The following is a 25,044-nucleotide window of genomic DNA, read 5'->3' on the forward strand; positions in this document are numbered from 1 at the left end:
GCGCAACAATACTGCCCTGCATCCCAAATTCCTGCACTTACAGTTTCGTACCCAATTACAACGTCTGCTAAATGTCACTTCTTTCCGATGCCTTTTGTGTTGTTTTTTCATGCAAGGCATAAACGGCATCAATATGTCATAACCAAATTACCATGGCGACACGATGATGAGGTCTCGTGTCTCCTAGTGATGCCTCTGTAAGTGAATTACCTCACTGTCAGCTCTGATTCATGCTCTTGTTTCAGGAGGTTAATCGGTTTAATGGCCCTTGTTATCATTTTATTTCCCCGGTCATCATCTGGTTGTTATCTCCATCTGAATCTAGTGTCCTGTATGTGTATCTGGCTGTGCTGGACCCTCCCTGCCTGCCTGTGTACTACACACACACACACACCACACACACACACACTACACACACTACACCCACACACACCATACTGTATACATGGACACACACACCACACACCATACTGTACGCTTGGACAGCCAGACCCAGAGTTAGTAGTGTTACATCACTAGCATTAAGAGCTGCGTGGCTAGTTTGACAACACACTGAGCTACGTGTGTTTTGGCCTTGATAAGCCAGTCCTCATTTGATTTGGGTTCTCAGGCAAGTTTGGCAAAGGTGGGAGAGGGGATGGGGTTAGAGGTCATTCCTGAAACAGTTCAAATATTATTACAGCAATAGAATAACATTTAAGCTATTAACACTTAAGCATTTTAACACTAAAGCTACAGAGCTACAGGATTATTGGGTGTAAGCGTGTTCCAGTTTATAGGGGAACGCTGTAGAAAAGAGGGATGTGGCGGCGGCAGCAGCCTAGTGACAACAACGTTTGGGTGTGTCTCGAGTCAAGACTGGAGATGGGGTGGGATGCGGAACAACTGGTTCTAACGGATTGAAAGGGAATGGTTGGGAAAATATGGGTTGGTGTTGTGGGTGGTGGGGGGGGGGGGGGGGGGTGCTAGGGATTTTTGAAGGGTGTGTGGTTAAGTGGCCTCACCCACCCTAGTGTTTGTTGTAGACACACAGACACGCCTGGTTAGAGGTCTTTGGAACAAAATAAATGCATTTTGGTTTTTTTTTTAAATCCATTCTGTGTGTCTAAGTGAGATAGTAGATAGTCAGTGATAAACTCTAACTGTTTCATTCCCCACTGCTCTAATGAGACCCAGAGCTAAACAAAGTCAGGGATTTTGTATGAGGCCCTTTTCTGTTTACTCAGAGCTAACATGCCCAGCAGGTTAATCACTAAAGCACATACTTACAATACTCCCCTGTACGATCTGTGAGTAGTAGTGCATTTACATTTTGCATTTTCATCCAAAGTGACTTACATGTGTCAATTTTATTAGAAGGGACTATTTGGGGTTAAGTGCCTTGCTCAAGATTACAATGGTGGAGGCTGGGAATTGAACCCACAACTTCTCAGGCTACTGCATGCAACCAAAGTCCGTTTAGTTTGTCTGGACTAAAGTAAGGTTTCTGATTTTAAGAGAAGACTGGCAAAAAGAGCTTAAATGACTTTTACCTCCTACGATTGAGTGTATGCGATTTTAAATGTGATTATTCTATCCAAGGTAACATCACATAGATTGTAATCTGTGTAGTTCTCTTGAATTCCACGCATTCCCCAGTAATAATATGCCACATGCCAGTGTGAAATGCAGAATGCTATATTTGTAGAGGTAGTACCAGGTCGTGTGTGTGTGTGAGAGAGAGAGAGAGAGAGAATTCGTCCTTTCCTTGCCACGAAGGCTGATCGGTTCGTTGTTTATGTCAGAATCCTCTGTGTGTGTGTGCTTAGAAATTGCTCAAAAAGATTGCTTATTTCTAAACAGTCAAATGTCACGCTACCCAGCAATGTTTAGGCCGATGGCCGCACACACAGAGCACAGTTTTCCAGCTGGTTTATGAGTTTCACTATGCCATCCCAGCGGTACTGCGGTACTTTCTCAGAGGCCAAATTTGAGTTCTCTTCCTGTTGTTATAAAGCAGAATTCATCCAGCTTCAAGTATTGTTCCACAGGGAACGTGAGCCGAGTTTAGAACCATTGCGAGACAGGTGAGACTTAGCCGACTAACAATTGGGTTTTGTGTATGTGTCCGATGATGTAAGTGAAACCTAAGTAAAGGAACTTTACACCTGAGAGACTAATGTAGCCACACAAACACACACATACAAGCTGTAACCTTGTAGCGTGTAGCATCCCCAAAGGTGTGAACTTGTTTTGTCCAGGCATTACAGTTTTTCTCGATCGCTTTAATGCTTGTGTCAACTCTCAACATCATGTTTTCAAAATAATGAACATGCCGGTCTAAACAGAAGCACTCTGGCGAAAATTGGACATTTTGCTTGCAAAAGGCTCTTACTCTCGAAACATTTAAAACATGCAGCGAAAGCAAAGTTTGCCTTTGATGGTATTTTGATTCCATAGATTTAATAGAGACCCAATCAGACCAATAGTATGAAAAATCAGGAACAGAGTTTATTTACAATGATGCGCATCAAGGGAGAGACAGCATGACTTCACCTAAAGATCCATCAGCTGCTCTAACTAGACAAGGAAATAGTTAGGCAGATAGTTACTGACCCAGCCATGCAGAACAGTGAAACACTGCAAAGACATAATATTCCTGCTTATCTCTAAACACAGTCACACAGAGATATACACAGGGACAGTACAGATATCATACAGTCATTACATAGAATCATACTTTTAGTATCAAAGTGTCCTACTAATGAGAAATGCAGAACATTTAATCACATATTGGTATATTGAACATAATGCAGAACATTAAACCATATATTGGAATATTGGACATAATGTTCCATTCCACTTTCTCTCACCTTCAAACAACACATGTTGTCAAATCACTGTGACTCAATCATTACACACTGGACAACAAAATGCAAGATATGGTTCTCAAAATGAGGAATTTCAGCCTGAATACAAATTAATTGTATTCATTCCTCCAAAGATGACATGACATGTAAAACCTACCGTAAGCACCTATACAAGACAGATTTCATTGAAATAGATCTACAGTAAACACCTTTTGTACTGTTTTCTTCACCAAATAGGCTATACAGTACTCTCTACTTTCCTTTTTTTCCCTTTTGTTTAGCACAGGGAAACCAATAGTTTGGGGTCTTTTAATGCCATCTGTGTTAACTGTTTTGCAAAAAGGTGTGAGAAAAGTGTGAACCCAGTGGAAACGCGTGAACATATTTGCAAGAGATGACTTCTGCTGTGCAAAGAATGTGTAAATGAAGACCAAGTGGATTCCAGTTTCTTTTAAACGGGTCAAAGCAATCAAGAAAAACTGTAATCTGCCTTTAAAAAGAACCATTGGATCCATGTGTTGGGAGGAACCACTGGAACTATGAAACCGTTTTCCAGATCTTAGACCTCCGTTAAAGGTGAGGTAAGCGTTGCAAAGTGATTAATAAACATGTGAAACTATTTGTAACATTCAGAGAACATATCCACATTCCACACATTCCGCTTGCTCCATTCTCTGAATACAAAACAGTCTTCTTACACAGATCTGTCCTTGTGACCTGGAAACATTGAAAGGGAGGCAGCCTGTCCCGTTTACCTGGACCCTAATATAGCCTAATTTGATTAAACAAAATGCCTCTTATAACCACCTCAATCGGATTGAGAGAGGTGGTCTCGTTTCAATAATCCAGTCCATGGGAAAATCTACCCATGTAAACAGGTAATCTGATTGTTGGAATACATGTCTTCTTTGTGCACATGAGAGCTCATACACGTAGGACGCCTTCACTATGCACAGCCACACACATACATGTCAGAAAGGTTTCAATCAGGGGAGCGTTGTGGCGCAACTGGGTACAGCGCCCGTGCCACATTTGGGAACCTCAAATTGGAATGACTTCAATCGATTGAAAAATAAATCGTCTATATGCAAACACAGCTGATTTCTTCACTCAAAGAGCACTAAGTCTGTTAGGGCCCAGTGCTGTCCCACTGATAGGTGAGATATGAGTCTAGCAGAACCTCTAGTCACTCCAAACCATCGTAAAAGTAGTTTGAGGGAGGAGTTGGGGTTTATATGAAGACAAACACTCCAGACTTCAGGAGTCAGTAGCCTAACCTTTGCCTAGGGTGTGTTTGGCAAAACTTACGTCAGAGGAATGGAACAGAACAGGCATACGAGTGACATACTCTAGAACTAAGGAGGAGGGTGAATGTGCGACAACCTGAAGGGGTCAAAGGTTAAAAATGTTGTGCACCCTCCTAACCAGCGCGAGTCAGTGGGACAATAATTCCTTACCACATAGAGGGAGGTGTGGGTGGGTAAGGTTAGTATGCAACTTCTGCGTTATCATCCTCTGGTAGTCAAAGTCAAAGTCAGCTTTATTGTCAATTTCTTCACATGTTCCAGACATACAAAGAGATCGAAATTACGTTTCTCACTATCCCACGGTGAAGACAAGACATGTTTTACCAATTTAGGTCCACAGACAAACATAACATTAAAGTAAACAAAAAAGTAAGTAAATAAGTAAATAAAAAAGTAAGTAAATAAGTAAATAAGAGGGCACATATAATAATGAAAAAATAAGAGCAGCAAAATGTGGTTGAAATTGTGCATAGACAGTCAATAAAAATACTAGTGCAAATTCAGGCCAATAAAAGGCTTGGGTAGTTCTGTTTGACCTAAGTAAGAAGAAAGTGGCATAGTGGTGCAAGTTATGTAAGAGCAGCAGAAGTGTTGTGTTTTCAGGACAACAACACCAGTTGTAAAGTGTACAAGTGTGCAAGTGTGCAAGTGGAGTAGTGCAGGCGGCCATTTTTGGGTCCAATGTCTCATAGTGTTTGCAAAATAGTATTTACCGTCACCCTTTGATCTCCTTTGAAATGTAGCCTGAATGTTAAAATTGATTTTGTTAGCCACCATGAGTAAAAGCGTCTGATAAAAAAATATAAGTAAATGTACGTAATTCGCGGGAAAGGTTCAGTCCTCATTGCTGGTGACAGATTGACGCATAATGTTTGTTTATTTAAGCATTTTATTTATTTGTTTGTTTGTTTGTTTGAGTGCACAAACACCATTTACAGCATGAGGGCATTGACATAAAAGGTGTTTGCCATTATAATTTAGGATTGTATTTTTATGTAACATGCACTGAAGAAATATGAACTACTATCTGTGGTTCCTTCCGGCTGCCATGAAATCAGTCAATGGGGCTTATCTTATGGCCATGGCAACATAAAGAAAATGTCAAGGCATCAGGTTAAATGGGTCTTCAGTTCAGTTAGTCTATTGTCTGAAGCATCACAAAGGTTGAGGGGGAAAGCTGAGAAGCATAAATAAATAACAACATAATGGAGGGCTTTTTGCCCTGCATTACAGAATTCAGAGTTGTGAGACCAAGCCCATTATATGGCAGACAGACAGTCATTAGGGTGTGTGTGTTTACCATACTGGTCCCTGCTGTGTGTGTGTGTGTGTGTGTGTGTTAACCATACTGCTCCCTGCTGTGTGGGGTGTCTGCAGCTTGTTCCCCACCTGATCCTCAGTATTTAGTTCCAGTCATACAATGGACACTCCCACAACCCCCCAGGACATAATCAGCATAAAGACACGTCAGTTAAGACTTAGAGACACACCCAGACACTGACACATAGAGGCCCCCTGCTGTGCTCTCTCCTCATTATTACCCCTGTAACTTAACTTAGTCTATACTGTTTACTCTATAAGGCCTACTATCTACCAAATCAAATTAACAAGGCTCTGTCAGAGCATAGGAGACATAATGTGTCGATTTAAAAAGTACACTAAAAAATAGCATAGAGATTATTGGACGTTTCGAGTTTAAAGATCTTTTCGTTTTTCATTAAGTTGAAAGAATTACCGTGAGGTCTAATATGGACCCAACTGTTCTCAATTGCATATAGGATTTATTTGCTGCAAACAAGCTGCAAGGTATGAAACCTGATTCAAGCTGTCAGTGTTTGCTGAAGTGTGATCAAATGTTGACATCCGAAGCAGGGGGGGGGGGATCATTAGCTTGCCCGAGGAACACTTTTAATATCCAAGGAGAATTGCTGTCATCCAGTCTATTTTTCAGTCCCAGTCTTCACATGAGACAAGCACCGCCAGCTCTCTCTCTCTCTCTCAATTCAATTCACTCACGCTCTCTCTCTCTCATACACACACACACACAGCGCACGCACATGCTATGGGAGGGGCAGCTGTCGACAAAAGTGAAGCATATAGGTAGTGTGTGTGCGACGTAGAATAACTTCAGCCCGAAAAGGAAACCCATACTCTTCAGGTTAACTTGGAGCACGGATGAGAGTGTTTCCCCCCACTTTTACCGGGTGATTAAAAGAGACGCGGCTCCGAGAAGTCGACTTCTGGTGTGAAAGGTGAACAAGGAGGATATAACCACTCAAGACGCTGAGCTACCAACTGAAGGTAGGACGACATTAGCTTGATAGGAGAATACACAGTAGTTTAGGACTACGGGCCGGACTGTGTCAGAATGTTAAGTTTTGTTAATCATTTTAACTTAAAATATAGACTCCAGTCGTTGTGGAGTTATTGGTTATTGCCTTAGCAATCTCTCTCTCTCTCTCTCTCTCTCTCTCTCTCTCTCTCTCTCTCTCTCTCTCTCTCTCTCTCTCTCTCTCTTCAAATGAAATAGACAAGCTGGAATCATTCTCATGAGTGGGTTAGAACCACTGTAAGAGCAGGGTAATTATACAGGTTTGCCAGACTTGTTCTTAAAAGCGGAACGGTGTCATTACGCCGACGGAGTCCCACAGAGACAATCGTACCGGTGGGACGCGGTGTGTGTTCCCCTTACGCTTTTGACAGACACTGTGGACAGTATAGTTCAGTTGTATACCTAGACTAGGTACTTCTGTTTTATTTCCCAGTTTGGAAGCCCTGTTCCCACTATCACCCAGGCATTGATGGACAGTTTTACTTCGTGTACTAGCCAGGGCGACGGCAGTGATGACAGGACGTGCTCAAATCGGCTTTCTCGCTATCTTTCCGAGGCATTTTCCGTTGACTTTAGCCTACTTGTTATCGAAAAGTGCCAAAGGGCGGCCTTTGGCTGCTCCTCCGCTCTGGTCAACCCGCTCTGTGCGACAGTAATGTAAACAGTTAGGTTACACCAAATATTCTGGTCTCTGGTTACATTTACTTGACCTTTCCAAGCCAAACCACATTGTTGGATGTCTCTACCACAAGTTGTTCAGAGGTCAGAACTTCCATTTGTATTTAGATTTTTCTAAGTCACTGTCAGGTTTAAACGATAGCCTAAGTTATTGACTTACTTTAGATTTACGTTCAGTTTTTAGTTTGTTATTGGTTTAAATGCAGGCAGGTTACAATCATTCCATAGCACTGTAAGAAGGCTGTGTTTTTGCTTTATGGAAAGTAAATGTATAGGCTATTAGTCTAGTGCTGCTTTGACTGTTCTATGAGGGTCAACTTGAAAACCTTCACATCAGAGAGACATTTCTGCATGTCTGTGTTCTCAGTGCCATGTCTCGGACTAACTTGTGTTGTCCTTATGTAGGCCTAAGTTCAAAGTCCCATTACTCAGTCCCAATGAGACTGGCACCTAAAGTTGGCTATGAATTCTAGGGAATGTTTGATATATTCTCTGGGCCAATTTCCCCCCTTTTGCTTATTAAAACTGTAGCAGGCCTGAAAAGGTGTAGGCTACTGACACTGTTTCAGAAATTTTGCACATTTAAACAAATATGTCTTTAAAAAGGAGTCCGTCCCTGTCTTTTAAAATATTTTAACCCGTATTGAAATGGTTGACCCAAAATCTTATCTACCAACTTCTTCTGAGTTCTTTATAACTGTGGTATTGAATTGTCTGTCACTTCTGATTTTTTCAAATTATGAATTTCCTGTCCAGCAAATCTCCAAACCCCTCATTTTGTATGCACATTCAATGATCTATCTTCATTTATACAAGCACCGTGTTTTGTCAAAATGTTGTTGCTGCTCCTGTTTCTGCACTTGATGCCACTGTCATCACTGTGGACTTCAGAGATCTATTTAGGTCTGTTGCAGCGGCACGCCAGAGGGCCAGTCTCCTCTCCCGTTACACCGTGGCGCACGCCTACCCTACTAGCCCGCGACAGGCGGAACGTCTCAGGTCAGGCTCAAGCAAGCTAATGTGGGACTTCTTCCTGCCAGCTGGCAAGCGCAATTAGTTTTTAATATTTTTAAACCCAGACTAGCATACTCAGAAGTCTAGTTGTGAGTGGGCTAATTGAGTTACACTATGTTGCTAGTTGTTTATTCTTAGTCAAATCCCCATACTTGCCACAGAGATGGTCACCTAGTCTTCCTGTTTTTTTTTTGTTTGTTTGTTTTGCTTGTTTTGCTTGTTCATTCCCAATCAAAAGCCAGGCACTGTAAACAGAGAGGGTTGATGCAGAGTGAGAATCTTTGTTTTAAGTATGTAATAGATGTGCCTATTAGATTTGGATCAATGCGAAGCTGTTCTCAGAATCATTTGGGCAAGTCACATTTCAAGGAATACTTTCTATTATGTACTAGACTGTTGCAGTAAGAGTTGAGGGATTTAGAATAAAGGACAAGAAGAAAGCTCCACTTGTGCATCTAAGGTTGTATTGACCACACCACACCTCTAGGTAACTTGTTTAATAAACTCGCCCATCCACCCAACTCCCAACCACTCACCCTCCATTGTGAAGTGCCTTGGAGTCCAAAGTCTACAGAAGGACCAAGAAGTGCGAGGGGGGTACAGGCCCACTGTTGTGCTCTCTCGTCTGACGGTTGAACTAAGCGTTGACCGAGGGACAAGAAAGCGGACACGTCGCAGAGCTGGGGCGAGCTTGGGTGTCATCGTCATATCCTCTTTTGTCCCAAATGATGGGTGTCATCGTCATATCCTCTTTTGTCCCAAATGATGGCCGGGCGTAGCAGAAGTTCCAAGTTGACATTGTACGGCTGTTAGGAACTTATTTGACAGCTGTTCCCTAAATCTTTTTAGTCAGTTGCGTTTTTATTACAGAGCAGTGTGTTAGGTTCCACTTTTGGTCTGCATGTAGTGCACACGGACACATCTACTCTATCTATCCATCCATCCATCCATCCATCCATCTATTTATACTGAAGTGGACGCTCAGCTAAGCAGAATTGTAGATGCCTTTGATACCTAGTACCTTCGCTTGCCGGCACTCTTCCTAGAACCCCCCTCTCCCTCCTGACCCTGTCCCTAACCCCCTTACCCTCTAATATCTGGCCTGTTTATATAGACAGGTGGTTTTTATTCTGGTTGCAACTATCTTCCTTCCTTACATTTTTGTAAACAAAATTACACGGCATATCTTTAATCTTTCCCCTCACACACACACACACACACACACACACACACTTTAGGGCTGCACGATTTGGGGAACATATCTAATTGCAATTTTTCTGACAGATATTGATGGCTATGAATGAATGAATATGATTTTTCAATGTCATTTACAGTTTTTCTCAGTCACTTTGGTACATTTCTCAGATCAGAATGTAAATTCTCAAAACTACCTGTTCAATCTTCACATCATTGTGTCACTTGTGCACACCAAAAAGCTTTGAACAAGTTGCAAATGTTTTGGTACATCCATTTAAATGAGTACAATTCTCTGCTGTTTCCTACATTATCAATTGCTTATGTCATGTAGATCAAAATGTATTATAATTGGTCTCTGTTGAATAGTCTCACTCCCAACAACATTTAGACATTAGTTCATAGCATAAGTCTTCACATGCAAAATGGTTGAACAAGTTGTCATAATGTCAGGAGGTGTAGGAAGACTGCACTGTAATTCCTACAGCACTGCATGTACAGTTTGTCCTAAGGAGATTGTCCTATATTCACATGTCTACTTTTTTTTCTTTGTGCTATGCAGTGCTGTCTTTTTTTGTATTGCAATGACATGGTCTGTCAACATATTACAGTGAAAGCGTAAATGTGAATCTTGTCCAGTCTCTTAGAGTCAAACTCCCACATACACTAGCATGGGTTTTTCCATGCTGCCTTACGCGCACGATTTTATTCACGCTGCTAGGCAGCCTGGATTCTATGGAGCAAATTTTCGCCTCAGTTAGGGGACCAATCACAGAACGGAGGAAGGGCAGCAAGACGATGACGACACACCGAAGCCGTTATGAGCTACGTACAGACGCATTTGATAGACATTCGTAGCGCCCAATAAACGGCTCTGGGCATTTGTAAACCACGTTTCAAATACGAGAAAATGAATGTCTAGTTCCCAGTCCCCATCTCAATGAGATGAGGTCTGACGTTAGCCAGGCTACACATACACTAAGGTGTAACTTACAATTTACAATAATCGTCATCAAAACTTTAGCCATAGTTTACATCAGAACATCCCTCCAGAGTACACTGGTATATTGACAACATAACTAAGCAATTTGACTGTCCCTATAGGACTTGTCATTCTGATGTCACTGACATGTTCATTTAAACAGATATTTACTTTTGAGAGATGAACTAGGGATTTTGAGCAAGAGACTGGCTTTTGCAGGTAATCCATGATGTTTTTCTATTTGTATGAATTGTTTTGAGAAATGCACTACTGTTTCACAAATGTCGAGGATGATTCGAGAAATGTACCAAAAGCGACTGAGAAAAACTGTAATTGATTCGGTTCAATATTCCAAATGTCTCTTTACAGTTTTTCTCAGTCGCTTTGGTGCTTTTCTCACATCACTATTAACATTTGCACAGCAGTGAGTGCATTTCTCAAAACAATTAGCGCAAACTGCAAAACCTAGTGGATAACCTGCAAAAGCACGTCACTTGCTCAAAATGGATAGTCCATTCCTCAAAAGCAAGTATTTATGTCAATGAAACTGCCAGTGTCATCAAAATGAGAAGTCTTGACACCATCGTTTATGAACAAGATAGTCAAATGGCTTTGTCATGTTTTCATTACGATAGGTTATGCTCTCAGTGTTTTCCCATGCAAAAAAGGTCAGAACTCGGTGAAAACTACAGTAAAGTTACAAATTGCTGTAGTTAGGGGAGTAAGTGAGTACAAGACACTGAATATGTACGTTTCACAGTTTTATGCTCTTTGCAATTCTACAGCATTGTGACAGAATTTGATAACTAGTTCACCAATGTTGTATGTAATGACTCAAGCAATGAAATGAAGACTATTAGTTTTATTGGGAACGACTATTCAGCATCCATAAGTATAGTTCATTTTGACTGACATGACAAAGCAACTGATACATGTTCAAAAGCATTTGCAATTTGTTCAGAGGAAGGAGAAATTGCTACTATGATGTGCACAAATTACTAAATGTTGTGGAGGTTGAACTAATAGTTATGAGAATGTTCATTCTGATCTGAGAAAAGCACCAAAGCGACTGAGAAAAACTGGGCCACCCCTGATTGGTGAGCACGCCCAGTGCACAAGAAGCACAGCACCCCCGACCGACTGTGAAGCTCACCAATCAGAATTCCTGTACCCCTTACGCACTACGCACACCCACCAACCAGAAGTCAAGGAGGATGACATTAATATAAAAGTCAAATAGTGTGACAAAATTAACTGCACGATTATTTGTAGCTTTTGCGATTAGGTAATTGTGTTGGTTCATATTGCACATATTGCAGACCTAACACACACACACACACACACACACATACACACAGTCCATTCATGATCTGTTTCCTCTACCTCCTTTTCTCAGGTGGTTTCCTCTCTGGCCTCTGCGGCCTGTTGTCCGACTCCTGTCCTCTGGGTGTTCCAGGAGAACACCAGACCAACCCTATGGGTCAAACCTGGAGGGCACGCAGGCCTGGGGGACGAACAGGAGTGGCCTCTCGCAGCTGAACCTTGGACTTTTTGTTTGTTTGTTTGTTTGTTTGTTTGTTTTCCCTCCTCTCCCAGGTAAGAGAGAAGGCCTCAGTGGCTGTTTTTTTTTTTTGCATCCACCTTTTTAATGCAAATTTGTATTTATTGTAATAGGAAAGAAAGAGTCACACAAAAAATTTAAAAGTGTGTGTGTGGGGGGGGGGGGGGGTGATTTTGTACCAACGGATCGGGACAAGGCAGAATTTTATCATAAGATCAGTAACCATTGGTGTTATGATTAGGTACGGCCCTAAAAATGCTCACATGTTTTATTACAGTAAATGATTGCCTGTTTATGTCCTTACATCAAGTGTGAGCAAGAACTCTCTCTCTCTCTCTCTCTGTGTGTGTGTGTGTGTGTGTGTGTGTGTGTGTGTGCATGAGAGAGAGAGAGAGAGAGAGAGAGAGTGTGTGTGTGTGTTGAGAGAGAGAGAGTGGTAATATATACAAGAGGGTGAGTTACGTGAGAGAGAGAAACAGAAAGAGAGATTGTGTGCTTATGCCTGTGTGCATGTCTGGATAAGAACGATTGTGTGAGTGAATGAGAGAGAAAAAGAAAGAAAAAGAAAGAGAGTGATAACATGCACAAGAGAAAGTTAATAGAGAGCGAAAAAGAGAAAGACAGAGTGCTTGTGCTTATGTGTACACAAGTGTATGTGAGATGGTGGGGATAAGAGAGTTTGTGTGTGTGTGTGTGTGTGTGTGTGTGTGTGCATACCAGCACATTCACGTGCATACCAGCAACCAAGGCAATGCACACGCAAATAAAACCTTATTTGCTTTATTTCAAAACCTCCGTTGAGTGGTGAGGAGTAGAGGCAACAGGCTCAGCACAGAGCAGAGCAGAAGAGAGCAGCGCAGGCACGCCAGCAGAAACAGTGACTGTGCAGTCTGCTAATTAGGGTCACGAGGATGGAGGAATGAGAAACCCATGATGCCCGTCCAGCCTCAGCAAATGGCAAGAAAGAAAGAGAGAGAGAGAGAGAGAGAGGGTATAAACAGGGTATAAAAACAAAAGTGTGCTAGATACATAGGTAGAAGGAAAGAGAGCAAGAAAGTCTGTTGGAGAGTGCTGTGGGAACAAGCTCATGGGGAAGTGTGTGCTCGCGGCATGTGCCGGAGATTAGCCCGGCGGTGAGAGTGTTGCGTAATGCCGCGGCTTCTTACCACCGCGGGCAAACACTGGCTTAGCAGACCCAGAATTGACATCCCCCCCCCCCCCCCCACATTCATTTACATGCGTGTGTGTGTGTGTGTGTGTGTGTGTGTGTGTGTGTGTACATAGGACCAGACCAGCATGTGAGTTTTTCACAATCAGCTCATTATGTTGTGTGTGTGTGTGTATGTAAATGATAACATGCGTAGGCCTACATTATTTTGACTATGGACTATGGTTCTCACTCATCCAGGTGAAGTGGTGCTAATCTGTAACCAGGTTAGTCTCTCTCTTTTTTTTGCAGCCCTTTTTCAAAAGATGTGTTTTCAGATTAATTAAACTTTGACTTCAATTCAGGGTAGTTGTTCAAGAGTAAGTTATCTGCTCTGCTACACTGTAGCCTATGTGTTGTAACTGGCCTGTATTTCGTATCATGTTTACATCCATGTTGATTATATATGGTCATGTGAAAGACAGACAGATAAACATGGCTGATGTTCCCACAAGTAGTTCTGTGTCGCGGGTGGGAAAATCCCGCAAGTATGTATGAAAAGCCGTCAGCACAGTATGCCATCAATTTTGCCAAGAGACACACAGACAGACACACAGACAGACAGACACACACACAGGCAGATTCCTTTCTTGTCATTGCACAGTAGCCTACAATAAAACTGAGCACAAACCATGATGGTGCATTCTGACATAACATATTATATTTGCTGTAACTTGTAATACAATAACAAAAAATACAGTAGGCTACAATAAGGCGGGGATCACATCAGCCAGCAGTAAGTGGCAGCGGCAAACGTAACACAACGCTAAGTTTTATCTAGTTCCTAAGCAACACAAACAGTTTGTCAATTGAATATGCTCGTGTTGCACTTTGAAAGTTGAACCAAGTTCAACGCTCAGCTTGTTCAACACTAGCGTTACGCCAGCGCTGCCACCGTTCCGCTGCAGAACCATAGAGAACAAAAGAAAACCTGCCACTTGGCTAATGTGATCCCCGCCTAAGTTTTATTACATGAAGAGATATTGCACACTTGCTGTAGTGAGAGAGAGGGGAAAAAGTCCGCAACACCAGTATATGCTCCCAAGTTAGAGTTTATTTACCGTGACGTTTCGGGCCCACTCAAGCCCTTCATCAGACGTGAGTCAACAATCCAAAGACACCCATATATGTACAATTAAGTGATCACATGATCACACAGTGGTGTTACACAGGCAAGTAATTATCCAATCACAGCAATAGCCAATACATGTTCAGTAATGCAGTGCATACATACATCCATACACATATCTACATTTTCCAGAAACACCTACATACACTATATACAGAAATTACAGGAATCCAACAACTACAAAAAACATGACCTCATTCTCTGTCCACAGGATACACAATGATCAGATGTCAAAACAGACTGTGCAAAATTGTGCAAAATAGTGCAAAATGTGCAAATTGGTATTCATTGTCAAAATTGTGCAATTGTGCATTGTACTATCAGTGAACATGACATGAGTTCTGATACAGACGTTAACTTGCACAATGTGATAAAGAGTCGCCATTTTGCACATTTTTATGGATATGTACTGTAAGTGAACATGAGATGAGTCCTGATGAGAGATGCTAATTTGCACAATGTGGTGATAAACGCCAATTTGCACAATTTTGCACAGACTATTTGTATGACATCTAGCTGGTGATTTGTGATATGGGGTTTGTGTATACTTGCTTATTCTATGGACAGCTACTATAAGTGAACATGAGTTTAATGCCAACATGCTAATTTGCACATTTTGACAATGGTCCACACCCTTGCTGAATTGTAGTGACCCTATGGACCAGTAGGCTACTGGAGTCATGTCATCATGTCACAGGACAGTTTACATTCAAAGTGACAGTTGTAATGTAAGCATCTTCCAGTGTTCTATAGAGTAACTGTATTGCTGCGCAGATGTCACACATGCAGGCCTCTGGTATCAATGCTTGGCTTGGTTCAGTTCTCATATAGCTCTGAGGTAGAAGCTATTTGTCCTGAAGTGACCTGAATTGTACGCTAGCATGCTAACAAGATTTTATGAGCTCCTGACAGGCCTGTTGGTCACGCTTGCAAGGTTTCCGCATGCTTTTCAGGTGGTCCATCACCGTTTTACTGTCATTTATAGCACAATACAGATTTGATCCATGACACTTGTTTTATCATCTGTGTGAGTGTTTTAGGTCAAATCTATGATCTTGTTGTTGGCCCTTGAGCTTTTAGAACTGTTGATTTTCTAGATCGGGGGTATTCAAGTAGGTCCAGGGCAATTCCGCGCAAAACTGTCACATCCATAACGCCAACACAATGCCATGGTAGCTTATTTAGTTGCCATTATGGACGTGACAGTTTTGATGGTTCCTGAAGCTACTGAAGTAAATGCTGTTATCCTAACCTACGAAACATTTAGCGCAGCTTTGAAATCTTACTTTAAAATCTAAATTAGGCTATTATGGTCCGGGTCCGGATAGGATCATGTCAGGGTCCAGACTTGGACCGCGGTCCGCCATTTGATGACCTCTATTCTAGATGATCCCTTTCTAATTGAGTCCCGTCTTAACAGGTTTACAAAGTTAAAGTGTGGAGATGCAGACCATCCAGTTGAAGACCAAGATTCTGCGTCTGATGATTTTGGGCCTGATGAACGTCCTCCTCTTCATCCTGGTGGACATATCCATGAAGTACACCCATGGCAGGGACCAGAACAGTAAGGTTCGAATCCCGTCGACGCGCTTCTGGAAGAAGCTCACGGTCAGTGAGGCCTTCTGGAACCGTCGGCAGCAGCTGCTCGACCACATACACAACCCGCTCTTCGCGTCGGCAATCGCCGCGGGCAACGACACGCTCATGGACGCCGCCACCATCCCAGCGGGGATACTCGCCTGGATAAACGACACGAGTCCCGAAGACCCCTGCGCACCTGACCACAGCGTTGCGTCGAGAGTGAAGGACTACGATCAGCTGCCGCAGCGCTTTAAGGACTTCCTGCGGTACATGCGGTGCCGGTCCTACCCCATGGTGCTGAACGTGCCGGACCTTTGCCAGGAGCCCCCGTTCCTGCTCCTGGCGGTGAAGTCCCTGTCGCCCCACTTCGACCGACGCCAGGCAATCCGCCAGTCCTGGGGCCGCGCGGGCACGTTCGCGGGGCATAAGGTCGTCACGGTGTTTCTCCTCGGCAACGCCGCGTCGACGGATCACTTCCCGGACCTGTCGGGGATGGTGCAGCATGAGTCGGCGCTCCACGGCGACATCCTCCAGTGGAACTACCGTGACACCTTCTTCAACCTGACCGTCAAGGAGGTTCTCTTCCTGGAGTGGCTCCACCACAGCTGCCCCGGCGTCAGCTACATCTTCAAAGGCGACGACGACGTCTTTGTCAACACACACCGCATTCTGAACTACCTGGGCGGGCTCCGGCGCTCCAAGTCCCGGGACCTCTTCATCGGCGACGTGATCACGGGTGCCGGTCCGCACCGCAACAAGAAGCTAAAGTACTACATCCCCGAGAGCGTCTTCCAGGGCAACTACCCACCGTACGCTGGCGGAGGGGGATACATCTACTCGGGCGATGTGGCTATGCGGCTCTACAACGCCTCGCAAAAAGTCTCGTTGTACCCCATCGACGACGTCTACACGGGCATGTGCCTTCAGAAAATTGGCCTGCTGCCAGAGAAGCACAAGGACTTCAAGACATTTAACATTGATGAGAAGTACCGGGACAATGCTTGCATCTACAGCGCTCTCATGCTTGTCCACAGTCGGACTCCACAGGAAGTTATCCAAATCTGGTCCTGGTTACAGGACCCTGGCCTGAGATGTCAGGCTGTGACTAAGGTTGCTGGATAAGACTTGCTAACAACTTTTTTAGTCTTTTTTGCTGGCAGAACCCACCCCCCCCCTAAAAAAAAATAATCCATAGGGTTATAATGTAAAACGTACGCCGGCAGCTGCAAAAAAGACACTTAGTCTGAACTTAGACCCTTAGAGCACTAAGTAACGTTTTGGATGCTTGTGGAGTAGGGTGGATTGGCTTCTAGTAGCATACACACTTGAGAGCAAGTTCACTGTCTCCTTGGTTGTTTGGTTTAGCCAGGGTATTTATTTGATCTAATTATTGTTTTTTATTATTATTATTATTATTATTAGTTATTTTATAATTGCCTTGTGTAGCCTACCATTTTGCCTTGTATGGACAATGCTTGTGACTTTGGACAGCAAATGGACAATACTTGTGAATGTGAACAATACTTGTGATAAGTGGCTGGCTTCTCTCCCCTTATTCTGCTAATTTTCTGGTCATCATTACGTTGACAGTCTCTCTTACATGTCTTGTGATGTGATAACTTTTTCAAAATGATATTTCGTTTTCTGAAATTTGTACATCATGTGTATGAAAGCTAATGGGTGATCTTTGCACACTACCCCCCACTTTTGAATTCACATTCAAAATGTTTTATTTGAATTAATTGTTCATTTTGAGAAATGTTGGTACACTGGAATTAAAAGAAAACTTAAAAAAAACATGACCCATAACCTCACCAGTCATGGTCATGCTTATTGTCCTTAACAGATGTTTCACCGTGCCCAAAATCTTTGAGTGTGTTGCTGGATAATTTATTCATCAAATTTATTTTTAATTTGTACATCAATAAATGTAATAAATTCCTCAATGAATAACCATTAATAGTAGGGGCGGTGGTAGTGTAGTGGTTAAGGAGCTGGGCTAACATGCAGTACCCTGTAAGTCGTGGGTTCAATTCCCAGCTTCCATCGTAGTGCCCTTGATAGACTTAAATAGACTTCAGGTGGGTTGGTGGTCTTGACAGCCTGCTTAATGTTTGTCTTCGAAGAGCCTAAAAGGCTGATGTGTGTGAGTGTGTGCTTTTCTGAACATGACAAAGAGATTAAGCCTTATTTTTTGTATAACAAAATGAATAAAGTCTGTAAAACATGTTTTATTGTGGTGTGGTAGGCAATTCAACTACCGGTATGTAGTGAGAGAAAGTGGAATAGAACATTATGTCCAATATTCCAGTATATGGTTTAATGTTCTGCATTATGTCCAATATTCCAATATGTGGTTTAATTTTCTGCATTTCTCATTAGTTGGTCACTTTGATACTAAAAGTATGATTCTATGTAATGACTGTATGATATCTGTACTGTCCCTGTGTATATCTGTGTGCGACTGTATTTAGAGATAAGCAGGGATATTATGACTTTGCAGTGTTTCACTGTTCTACATGGCTGCGTCAGTAGCTATCTGCTCCGGATTGCCAGGTTGCCACTTAATCAGGGTCTGATTCAGTGTAGTCCACGTGAGATGGGATGAACAACGCCATCTCCCGTCAGCCTGGAAGGATACTTAAACCCTAACTATTTCCTTGTCTAGTTAGAGCAGCTGATGGATCTTTAGGTGAAGTCATGCTGTCTCTCCCTTGATGCGCATCATTGTAAATAAACTCTGTTCCTGATTTTTCATACTATTGGTCTGACTGGGTCTCTATTTAATCTATGGTATCAAAATTACCATCAGTAGGGTAGCCTACATTTTACAGAGTGACTGTTGATAGTGGTCTGCATTGTCACAACATAATTAAAGGAGAATTCCGGTGTGATATTGACCTAAAGTGTGTTGAAAAATGTTACAGAGTGTGAACGTATGTCTCATAGCCCATCTCGGCTAAAAGCTTTCCTGTACAGGTATGTTTTCAGATCTTTTTTAAAAATATTTACTGAACTCGCCTGCTTGATGTACAGAGGCAGGGTGTTCCATAGTTTGGGGGCATAATGGATAAAAGCAGCTTCTCCACTTTGTTTGTGGAGCACTTTGGGTACGATTAAAAGATTAGAATTGGATGATCTAAGTTTCCTTTGTGGTTGATAAGATATTAAAAGCTCAGAGATATATGAAGGTGCTATGCCATTCAGAGCTTTGTAAGTAATTAACATAACCTTAAAATCAATTCTATAGGAAATAGGGAGCCAGTGCAGTTCAGCCAACACAGGGGTGATGTGTTCTCTCTTCTTAGTCTTAGTTAAAAGTCTAGCCGCAGAGTTCTGTATGAGTGCCAGTTTCTTTAGATGTTTTTGGGAAGACCAGTGAAAAGTGCATTGCAGTAGTCTAACCTGCTAGAGATAAAGGCGTGAATTAGTTTTTCTGCATCTTGTTGAGTTAATAAGGGCCGCACTTTGGCAATGTTTCTCAAGTGGAAATAGGCTGTCTGAGTAACTTTACTGATATGGGGCTTAAAACTTAACTCTGCATCTAAGATGACACCGAGGCTTGTTACTTTTGGTTTGACCTGGTGCGCCAAGTTCCCCAGATTACTAAGAATATCTCGCTTTAGTTATGGTCCAACCAGAAGTACCTCTGTTTTGTCATCATTTAGTTTCAAAAATTTTTTGCTCATCCACTGATTAATGGAGGTTAGGCATGTAGTGAGGGAGCAAAGGCCATCTGGGTTAGTTGGCTCCACAGAAATATACAATTGGGTATCATCTGCGTAGCTGTGGAAGTTTACATTATGCTGACTTATGACGTTTCCCAATGGAAGCATATATAGAGAAAATAGCAGGGGACCAAGGCAGCTCCCCTGGGCCACACCAAAAGGCAAGTCATGTTTTTCAGATACATGATCTCCTAGACTGATATAAAAATCTCTGCCAGTAATGTAGGTTTGAAACCAGTTTAGAGCAATGTTTCCACCAGTTTAGAGCAATGTTTCCTTAAAGGAGAATTCCGGTGTGATATTGACCTAAAGTGTATTGAAACATGATACCGAGTGTGAACGTATGTCTCATAGCCCATCTCGACTTGTCCCCTGCACTCCAAAATCTGGCGCTAGTTAGCCGATGCTACCAACAACTTTTTCAGTAGTGGTGCTTCGGCATCGGGCTAGCCATGCAAATAAATCACTGTTTTACACCCATTTACGAGGCTCAATGTATCTCCACACTTCATTGGTAGACTTCCTAGGGCCCTGACATTTAAAACGAGACATTGAGAACTTTGAAAAAGCACTGGTAGTTTACTTACAAGACGATTTATACAGACAGTATCTTCACGAAGTTTGACGTTTGCAGCCATCTTGAATTTAGTCACGATAAGTCGAGCAACGAGTAAGAATGAACAGGTATGATAAGGGATCAGATTCCAAAAATAATTCAGTGGAAATGCATGGATTCCAGTTTCTTCCAGTAGCAGCAACTGGAATCCATGAATTTCCACTGAATTATTTTTGGAATCTGATCCCTTATCATAGCTGTTCATTCTCGACTTATCGTGACTAAATTCAAGATGGCTGCAAACGCTAAACTTCGTGAAGATACTGTCTGTATAAATCGTCTTGTAAGTAAACTACCAGTGCTTTTTCAAAGTTCTCAATGTCTCGTTTTAAATGTCAGGGCCCTCGGAAGTCTACCAATGAAGTGTGGAGATACATTGAGCCTCGTAAATGGGTGTAAAACAGTGATTTATTTGCATGGCTAGCCCGATGCCTAAGCACCACTATTGAAAAAGATGTTGGTAGCATCGGCTAACTAGCGCCAGATTTTGGAGTGCAGGGGACAAGCCGAGATGGGCTATGAGACATACGTTCACACTCGGTATCATGTTTCGATACACTTTAGGTCAATATCACACCGGAATTCTCCTTTAATATATGATGATCCTCCTGTCCTAATGTTGTCTGTGGGAGAGGAAGTGTGTATGTGTGTGTGTGAGAGTGTGTGTGTGTGTGTGAGAGAGAGAGAGAGACAGAGAGAGAAAAATACAAATCATGAACTTCTTAAGATAGTGGCATATGTTGGTTGCAGGAAAAAAGTGTGTTTGTGTGTGTGTGTGTGTGTGAGAGAGAGAGAGAGAGATAAAAATCATGAACTCCCTAAGATAGTGGCATATGTTGGTTTCAGGGAAAAGTGTGTGTGACACTTCACACTTGTTTTATCATCCGTGTGAGTGATTCAAGTCAAACCTATGATCTTGTTGTTGGACCTTGAGCTTTTGGAACTATTGATTTTCTAGATGATCCCTTTCTAATTGAGTCCCGTCTTAACAGGTTTACAAAGTTAAAGCGTGGAGATGCATACCAGCCAGATGAAGAACAGGATCCTGGGCCTGATGATGTTCAACGTCCTCCTCTTCATCCTGGTGGACATATCCATGAAGTACAGCCACGGCAGGGACCAGAACAGTAAGGTTCGATTCCCGTCGACACGCTTCTGGAAGAAGCTCACGGTCAGTGAGGCCTTCTGGAACCGTCGGCAGCAGCTGCTCGACCACATACACAACCCGCTCTTCGCGTCGGCAATCGCCGCGGGCAACGACACGCTCATGGACGCCGCCACCATCCCAGCGGGGATACTCGCCTGGATAAACGACACGAGTCCCGAAGACCCCTGCGCACCTGACCACAGCGTTGCGTCGAGAGTGAAGGACTACGATCAGCTGCCGCAGCGCTTTAAGGACTTCCTGCGGTACATGCGGTGCCGGTCCTACCCCATGGTGCTGAACGTGCCGGACCTCTGCCAGGAGCCCCCGTTCCTGCTCCTGGCGGTGAAGTCCCTGTCGCCCCACTTCGACCGGCGCCAGGCAATCCGCCAGTCCTGGGGCCGCGCGGGCACGTTCGCGGGGCATAAGGTCGTCACGGTGTTTCTCCTCGGCAACGCCGCGTCGACGGATCACTTCCCGGACCTGTCGGGGATGGTGCAGCATGAGTCGGCGCTCCACGGCGACATCCTCCAGTGGAACTACCGTGACACCTTCTTCAACCTGACCGTCAAGGAGGTTCTCTTCCTGGAGTGGCTCCACCACAGCTGCCCCGGCGTCAGCTACGTCTTCAAAGGCGACGACGACGTCTTCGTCAACACACACCGCATTCTGAACTACCTGGGCGGGCTCCGGCGCTCCAAGTCCCGGGACCTCTTCATCGGCGACGTGATCACGGGTGCCGGTCCGCACCGCAACAAGAAGCTAAAGTACTACATCCCCGAGAGCGTCTTCCAGGGCAACTACCCACCGTACGCTGGCGGAGGGGGATACATCTACTCGGGCGACGTGGCTATGCGGCTCTACAACGCCTCGCAGAAAGTCTCGTTGTACCCCATCGACGACGTCTACACGGGCATGTGCCTTCAGAAAATCGGCCTGCTGCCAGAGAAGCACAAGGACTTCAAGACATTTAACATTGATGAGAAGTACCGGGACAATGCTTGCATCTACAGCGCTCTCATGCTTGTCCACAGTCGGACTCCACAGGAAGTTATCCAAATCTGGTCCTGGTTACAGGACCCTGGCCTGAGATGTCAGGCTGTGACTAAGGTTGCTGGATAAGACTTGCTAACAACTTTTTTAGTCTTTTTTGCTGGCAGAACCCACCCCCCCCCAAAAAAAATAATCCATAGGGTTATAATGTAAAACGTACGCCGGCAGCTGCAAAAAAGACACTTAGTCTGAACTTAGACCCTTAGAGCACTAAGTAACGTTTTGGATGCTTGTGGAGTAGGGTGGATTGGCTTCTAGTAGCATACACACTTGAGAGCAAGTTCACTGTCTCCTTGGTTGTTTGGTTTAGCCAGGGTATTTATTTGATCTAATTATTGTTTTTTATTATTATTATTATTATTATTATTATTATTATTATTAGTTATTTTATAATTGCCTTGTGTAGCCTACCATTTTGCCTTGTATGGACAATGCTTGTGACTTTGGACAGCAAATGGACAATACTTGTGAATGTGAACAATACTTGTGATAAGTGGCTGGCTTCTCTCCCCTTATTCTGCTAATTTTCTGGTCATCATTACGTTGACAGTCTCTCTTACATGTCTTGTGATGTGATAACTTTTTCAAAATGATATTTCGTTTTCTGAAATTTGTACATCATGTGTATGAAAGCTAATGGGTGATCTTTGCACACTACCCCCCACTTTTGAATTCACATTCAAAATGTTTTATTTGAATTAATTGTTCATTTTGAGAAATGTTGGTACACTGGAATTAAAAGAAAACTTAAAAAAAACATGACCCATAACCTCACCAGTCATGGTCATGCTTATTGTCCTTAACAGATGTTTCACCGTGCCCAAAATCTTTGAGTGTGTTGCTGGATAATTTATTCATCAAATTTATTTTTAATTTGTACATCAATAAATGTAATAAATTCCTCAATGAATAACCATTAATAGTAGGGGCGGTGGTAGTGTAGTGGTTAAGGAGCTGGGCTAACATGCAGTACCCTGTAAGTCGTGGGTTCAATTCCCAGCTTCCATCGTAGTGCCCTTGATAGACTTAAATAGACTTCAGGTGGGTTGGTGGTCTTGACAGCCTGCTTAATGTTTGTCTTCGAAGAGCCTAAAAGGCTGATGTGTGTGAGTGTGTGCTTTTCTGAACATGACAAAGAGATTAAGCCTTATTTTTTGTATAACAAAATGAATAAAGTCTGTAAAACATGTTTTATTGTGGTGTGGTAGGCAATTCAACTACCGGTATGTAGTGAGAGAAAGTGGAATAGAACATTATGTCCAATATTCCAGTATATGGTTTAATGTTCTGCATTATGTCCAATATTCCAATATGTGGTTTAATTTTCTGCATTTCTCATTAGTTGGTCACTTTGATACTAAAAGTATGATTCTATGTAATGACTGTATGATATCTGTACTGTCCCTGTGTATATCTGTGTGCGACTGTATTTAGAGATAAGCAGGGATATTATGACTTTGCAGTGTTGCACTGTTCTACATGGCTGCGTCAGTAGCTATCTGCTCCGGATTGCCAGGTTGCCACTTAATCAGGGTCTGATTCAGTGTAGTCCACGTGAGATGGGATGAACAACGCCATCTCCCGTCAGCCTGGAAGGATACTTAAACCCTAACTATTTCCTTGTCTAGTTAGAGCAGCTGATGGATCTTTAGGTGAAGTCATGCTGTCTCTCCCTTGATGCGCATCATTGTAAATAAACTCTGTTCCTGATTTTTCATACTATTGGTCTGACTGGGTCTCTATTTAATCTATGGTATCAAAATTACCATCAGTAGGGTAGCCTACATTTTACAGAGTGACTGTTGATAGTGGTCTGCATTGTCACAACATAATTAAAGGAGAATTCCGGTGTGATATTGACCTAAAGTGTGTTGAAAAATGTTACAGAGTGTGAACGTATGTCTCATAGCCCATCTCGGCTTGTCCCCTGCACTCCAAAATCTGGCGCTAGTTAGCCGATGCTACCAACAGCTTTTTCAATGGTGGTGCTTCGGCATCGGGTTAGCCATGCAAATAAATCACTGTTTTACACCATTTACGAGGCTCAATGTATCTCCACACTTCATTGGTAGACTTCCGAGGGCCCTGACATTTAAAACGAGACATTGAGAACTTTGAAAAAGCACTGGTAGTTTACTTACAAGACGATTTATGCAGACAGTATCTTCACGAAGTTTAGCGTTTGCAGCCATCTTGAATTTAGTCACAATAAGTCGAGCGACGAGTAAGAATGAACAGGTATGATAAGGGATCAGATTCCAAAAATAATTCCGTGGAAATGCATGGATTCCAGTTGCTGTGGAAGAAACTGGAATCCATGCATTTCCACTGAATTATTTTTGGAATCTGATCCCTTATCTTAAACTACCAGTGCTTTTTCAAAGTTCTCAATGTCTCGTTTTAAATGTCAGGGCCCTCGGTCAATGTCAGGGCCCTTTTTTTTTTTGGAGTGCAGGGGACAAGCCGAGATGGGCTACGAGACATTCTTTCACACTCTAACATTTTTCAACACACTTTAGGTCAATATCACACCGGAATTCTCCTTTAAATGCAAAGTGTCCTCTCACTTAAGAGCTGGAAATAATAATAATAAGCTTTATTTGTATAGCACCTTTCATACACAGAATGCAGCTCAAAGTGCTTTACATTTGAAGCATGTAACACAATAA

General features: G+C 42.8%; 2 protein-coding genes across 4 annotated transcripts; both read left to right on the forward strand.

The window, feature by feature from the left end:
- The first annotated feature begins 11,817 nt into the window (after positions 1 to 11,817).
- On the forward strand, positions 11,818 to 18,063 carry LOC121718609 (N-acetyllactosaminide beta-1,3-N-acetylglucosaminyltransferase 2-like). Of its 2 annotated transcripts, XM_042103681.1 has the most exons (3): positions 11,863 to 11,952; positions 13,326 to 13,351; positions 15,674 to 18,063. In XM_042103681.1, the coding sequence occupies exon 3, from the start codon at positions 15,697 to 15,699 to the stop codon at positions 16,954 to 16,956; it is 1,260 nt and encodes a 419-aa protein (XP_041959615.1). In that variant the 5' UTR covers positions 11,863 to 11,952; positions 13,326 to 13,351; positions 15,674 to 15,696; the 3' UTR covers positions 16,957 to 18,063. The 2 variants fall into 2 exon arrangements, with proteins under 2 accessions (XP_041959614.1, XP_041959615.1); XM_042103680.1 differs by lacking the exon at positions 13,326 to 13,351 and having other exon boundaries at positions 11,818 to 11,952.
- On the forward strand, positions 11,859 to 23,564 carry LOC121718613 (N-acetyllactosaminide beta-1,3-N-acetylglucosaminyltransferase 2-like). 2 transcript variants are annotated; one of them, XM_042103689.1, is made up of 2 exons: positions 11,859 to 11,952; positions 21,171 to 23,564. In XM_042103689.1, the coding sequence occupies exon 2, from the start codon at positions 21,194 to 21,196 to the stop codon at positions 22,442 to 22,444; it is 1,251 nt and encodes a 416-aa protein (XP_041959623.1). In that variant the 5' UTR covers positions 11,859 to 11,952; positions 21,171 to 21,193; the 3' UTR covers positions 22,445 to 23,564. The 2 variants fall into 2 exon arrangements, with proteins under 2 accessions (XP_041959623.1, XP_041959624.1); XM_042103690.1 differs by lacking the exon at positions 11,859 to 11,952 and adding an exon at positions 13,326 to 13,351.
- Positions 23,565 to 25,044: the final 1,480 nt, after the last annotated feature.

This window comes from Alosa sapidissima, chromosome 9, assembly GCF_018492685.1.
Source record: "Alosa sapidissima isolate fAloSap1 chromosome 9, fAloSap1.pri, whole genome shotgun sequence".
Classification (NCBI taxonomy): Eukaryota; Metazoa; Chordata; class Actinopteri; order Clupeiformes; family Clupeidae; genus Alosa; species Alosa sapidissima.

Excerpts from the sequence above, each read along its gene's own strand:
- LOC121718609 (XM_042103680.1), top strand. The coding sequence starts at position 15,697 with ATGCAGACCATCCAGTTGAAGACCAAGATTCTGCGTCTGATGATTTTG.
- LOC121718613 (XM_042103689.1), top strand. The coding sequence starts at position 21,194 with ATGCATACCAGCCAGATGAAGAACAGGATCCTGGGCCTGATGATGTTC.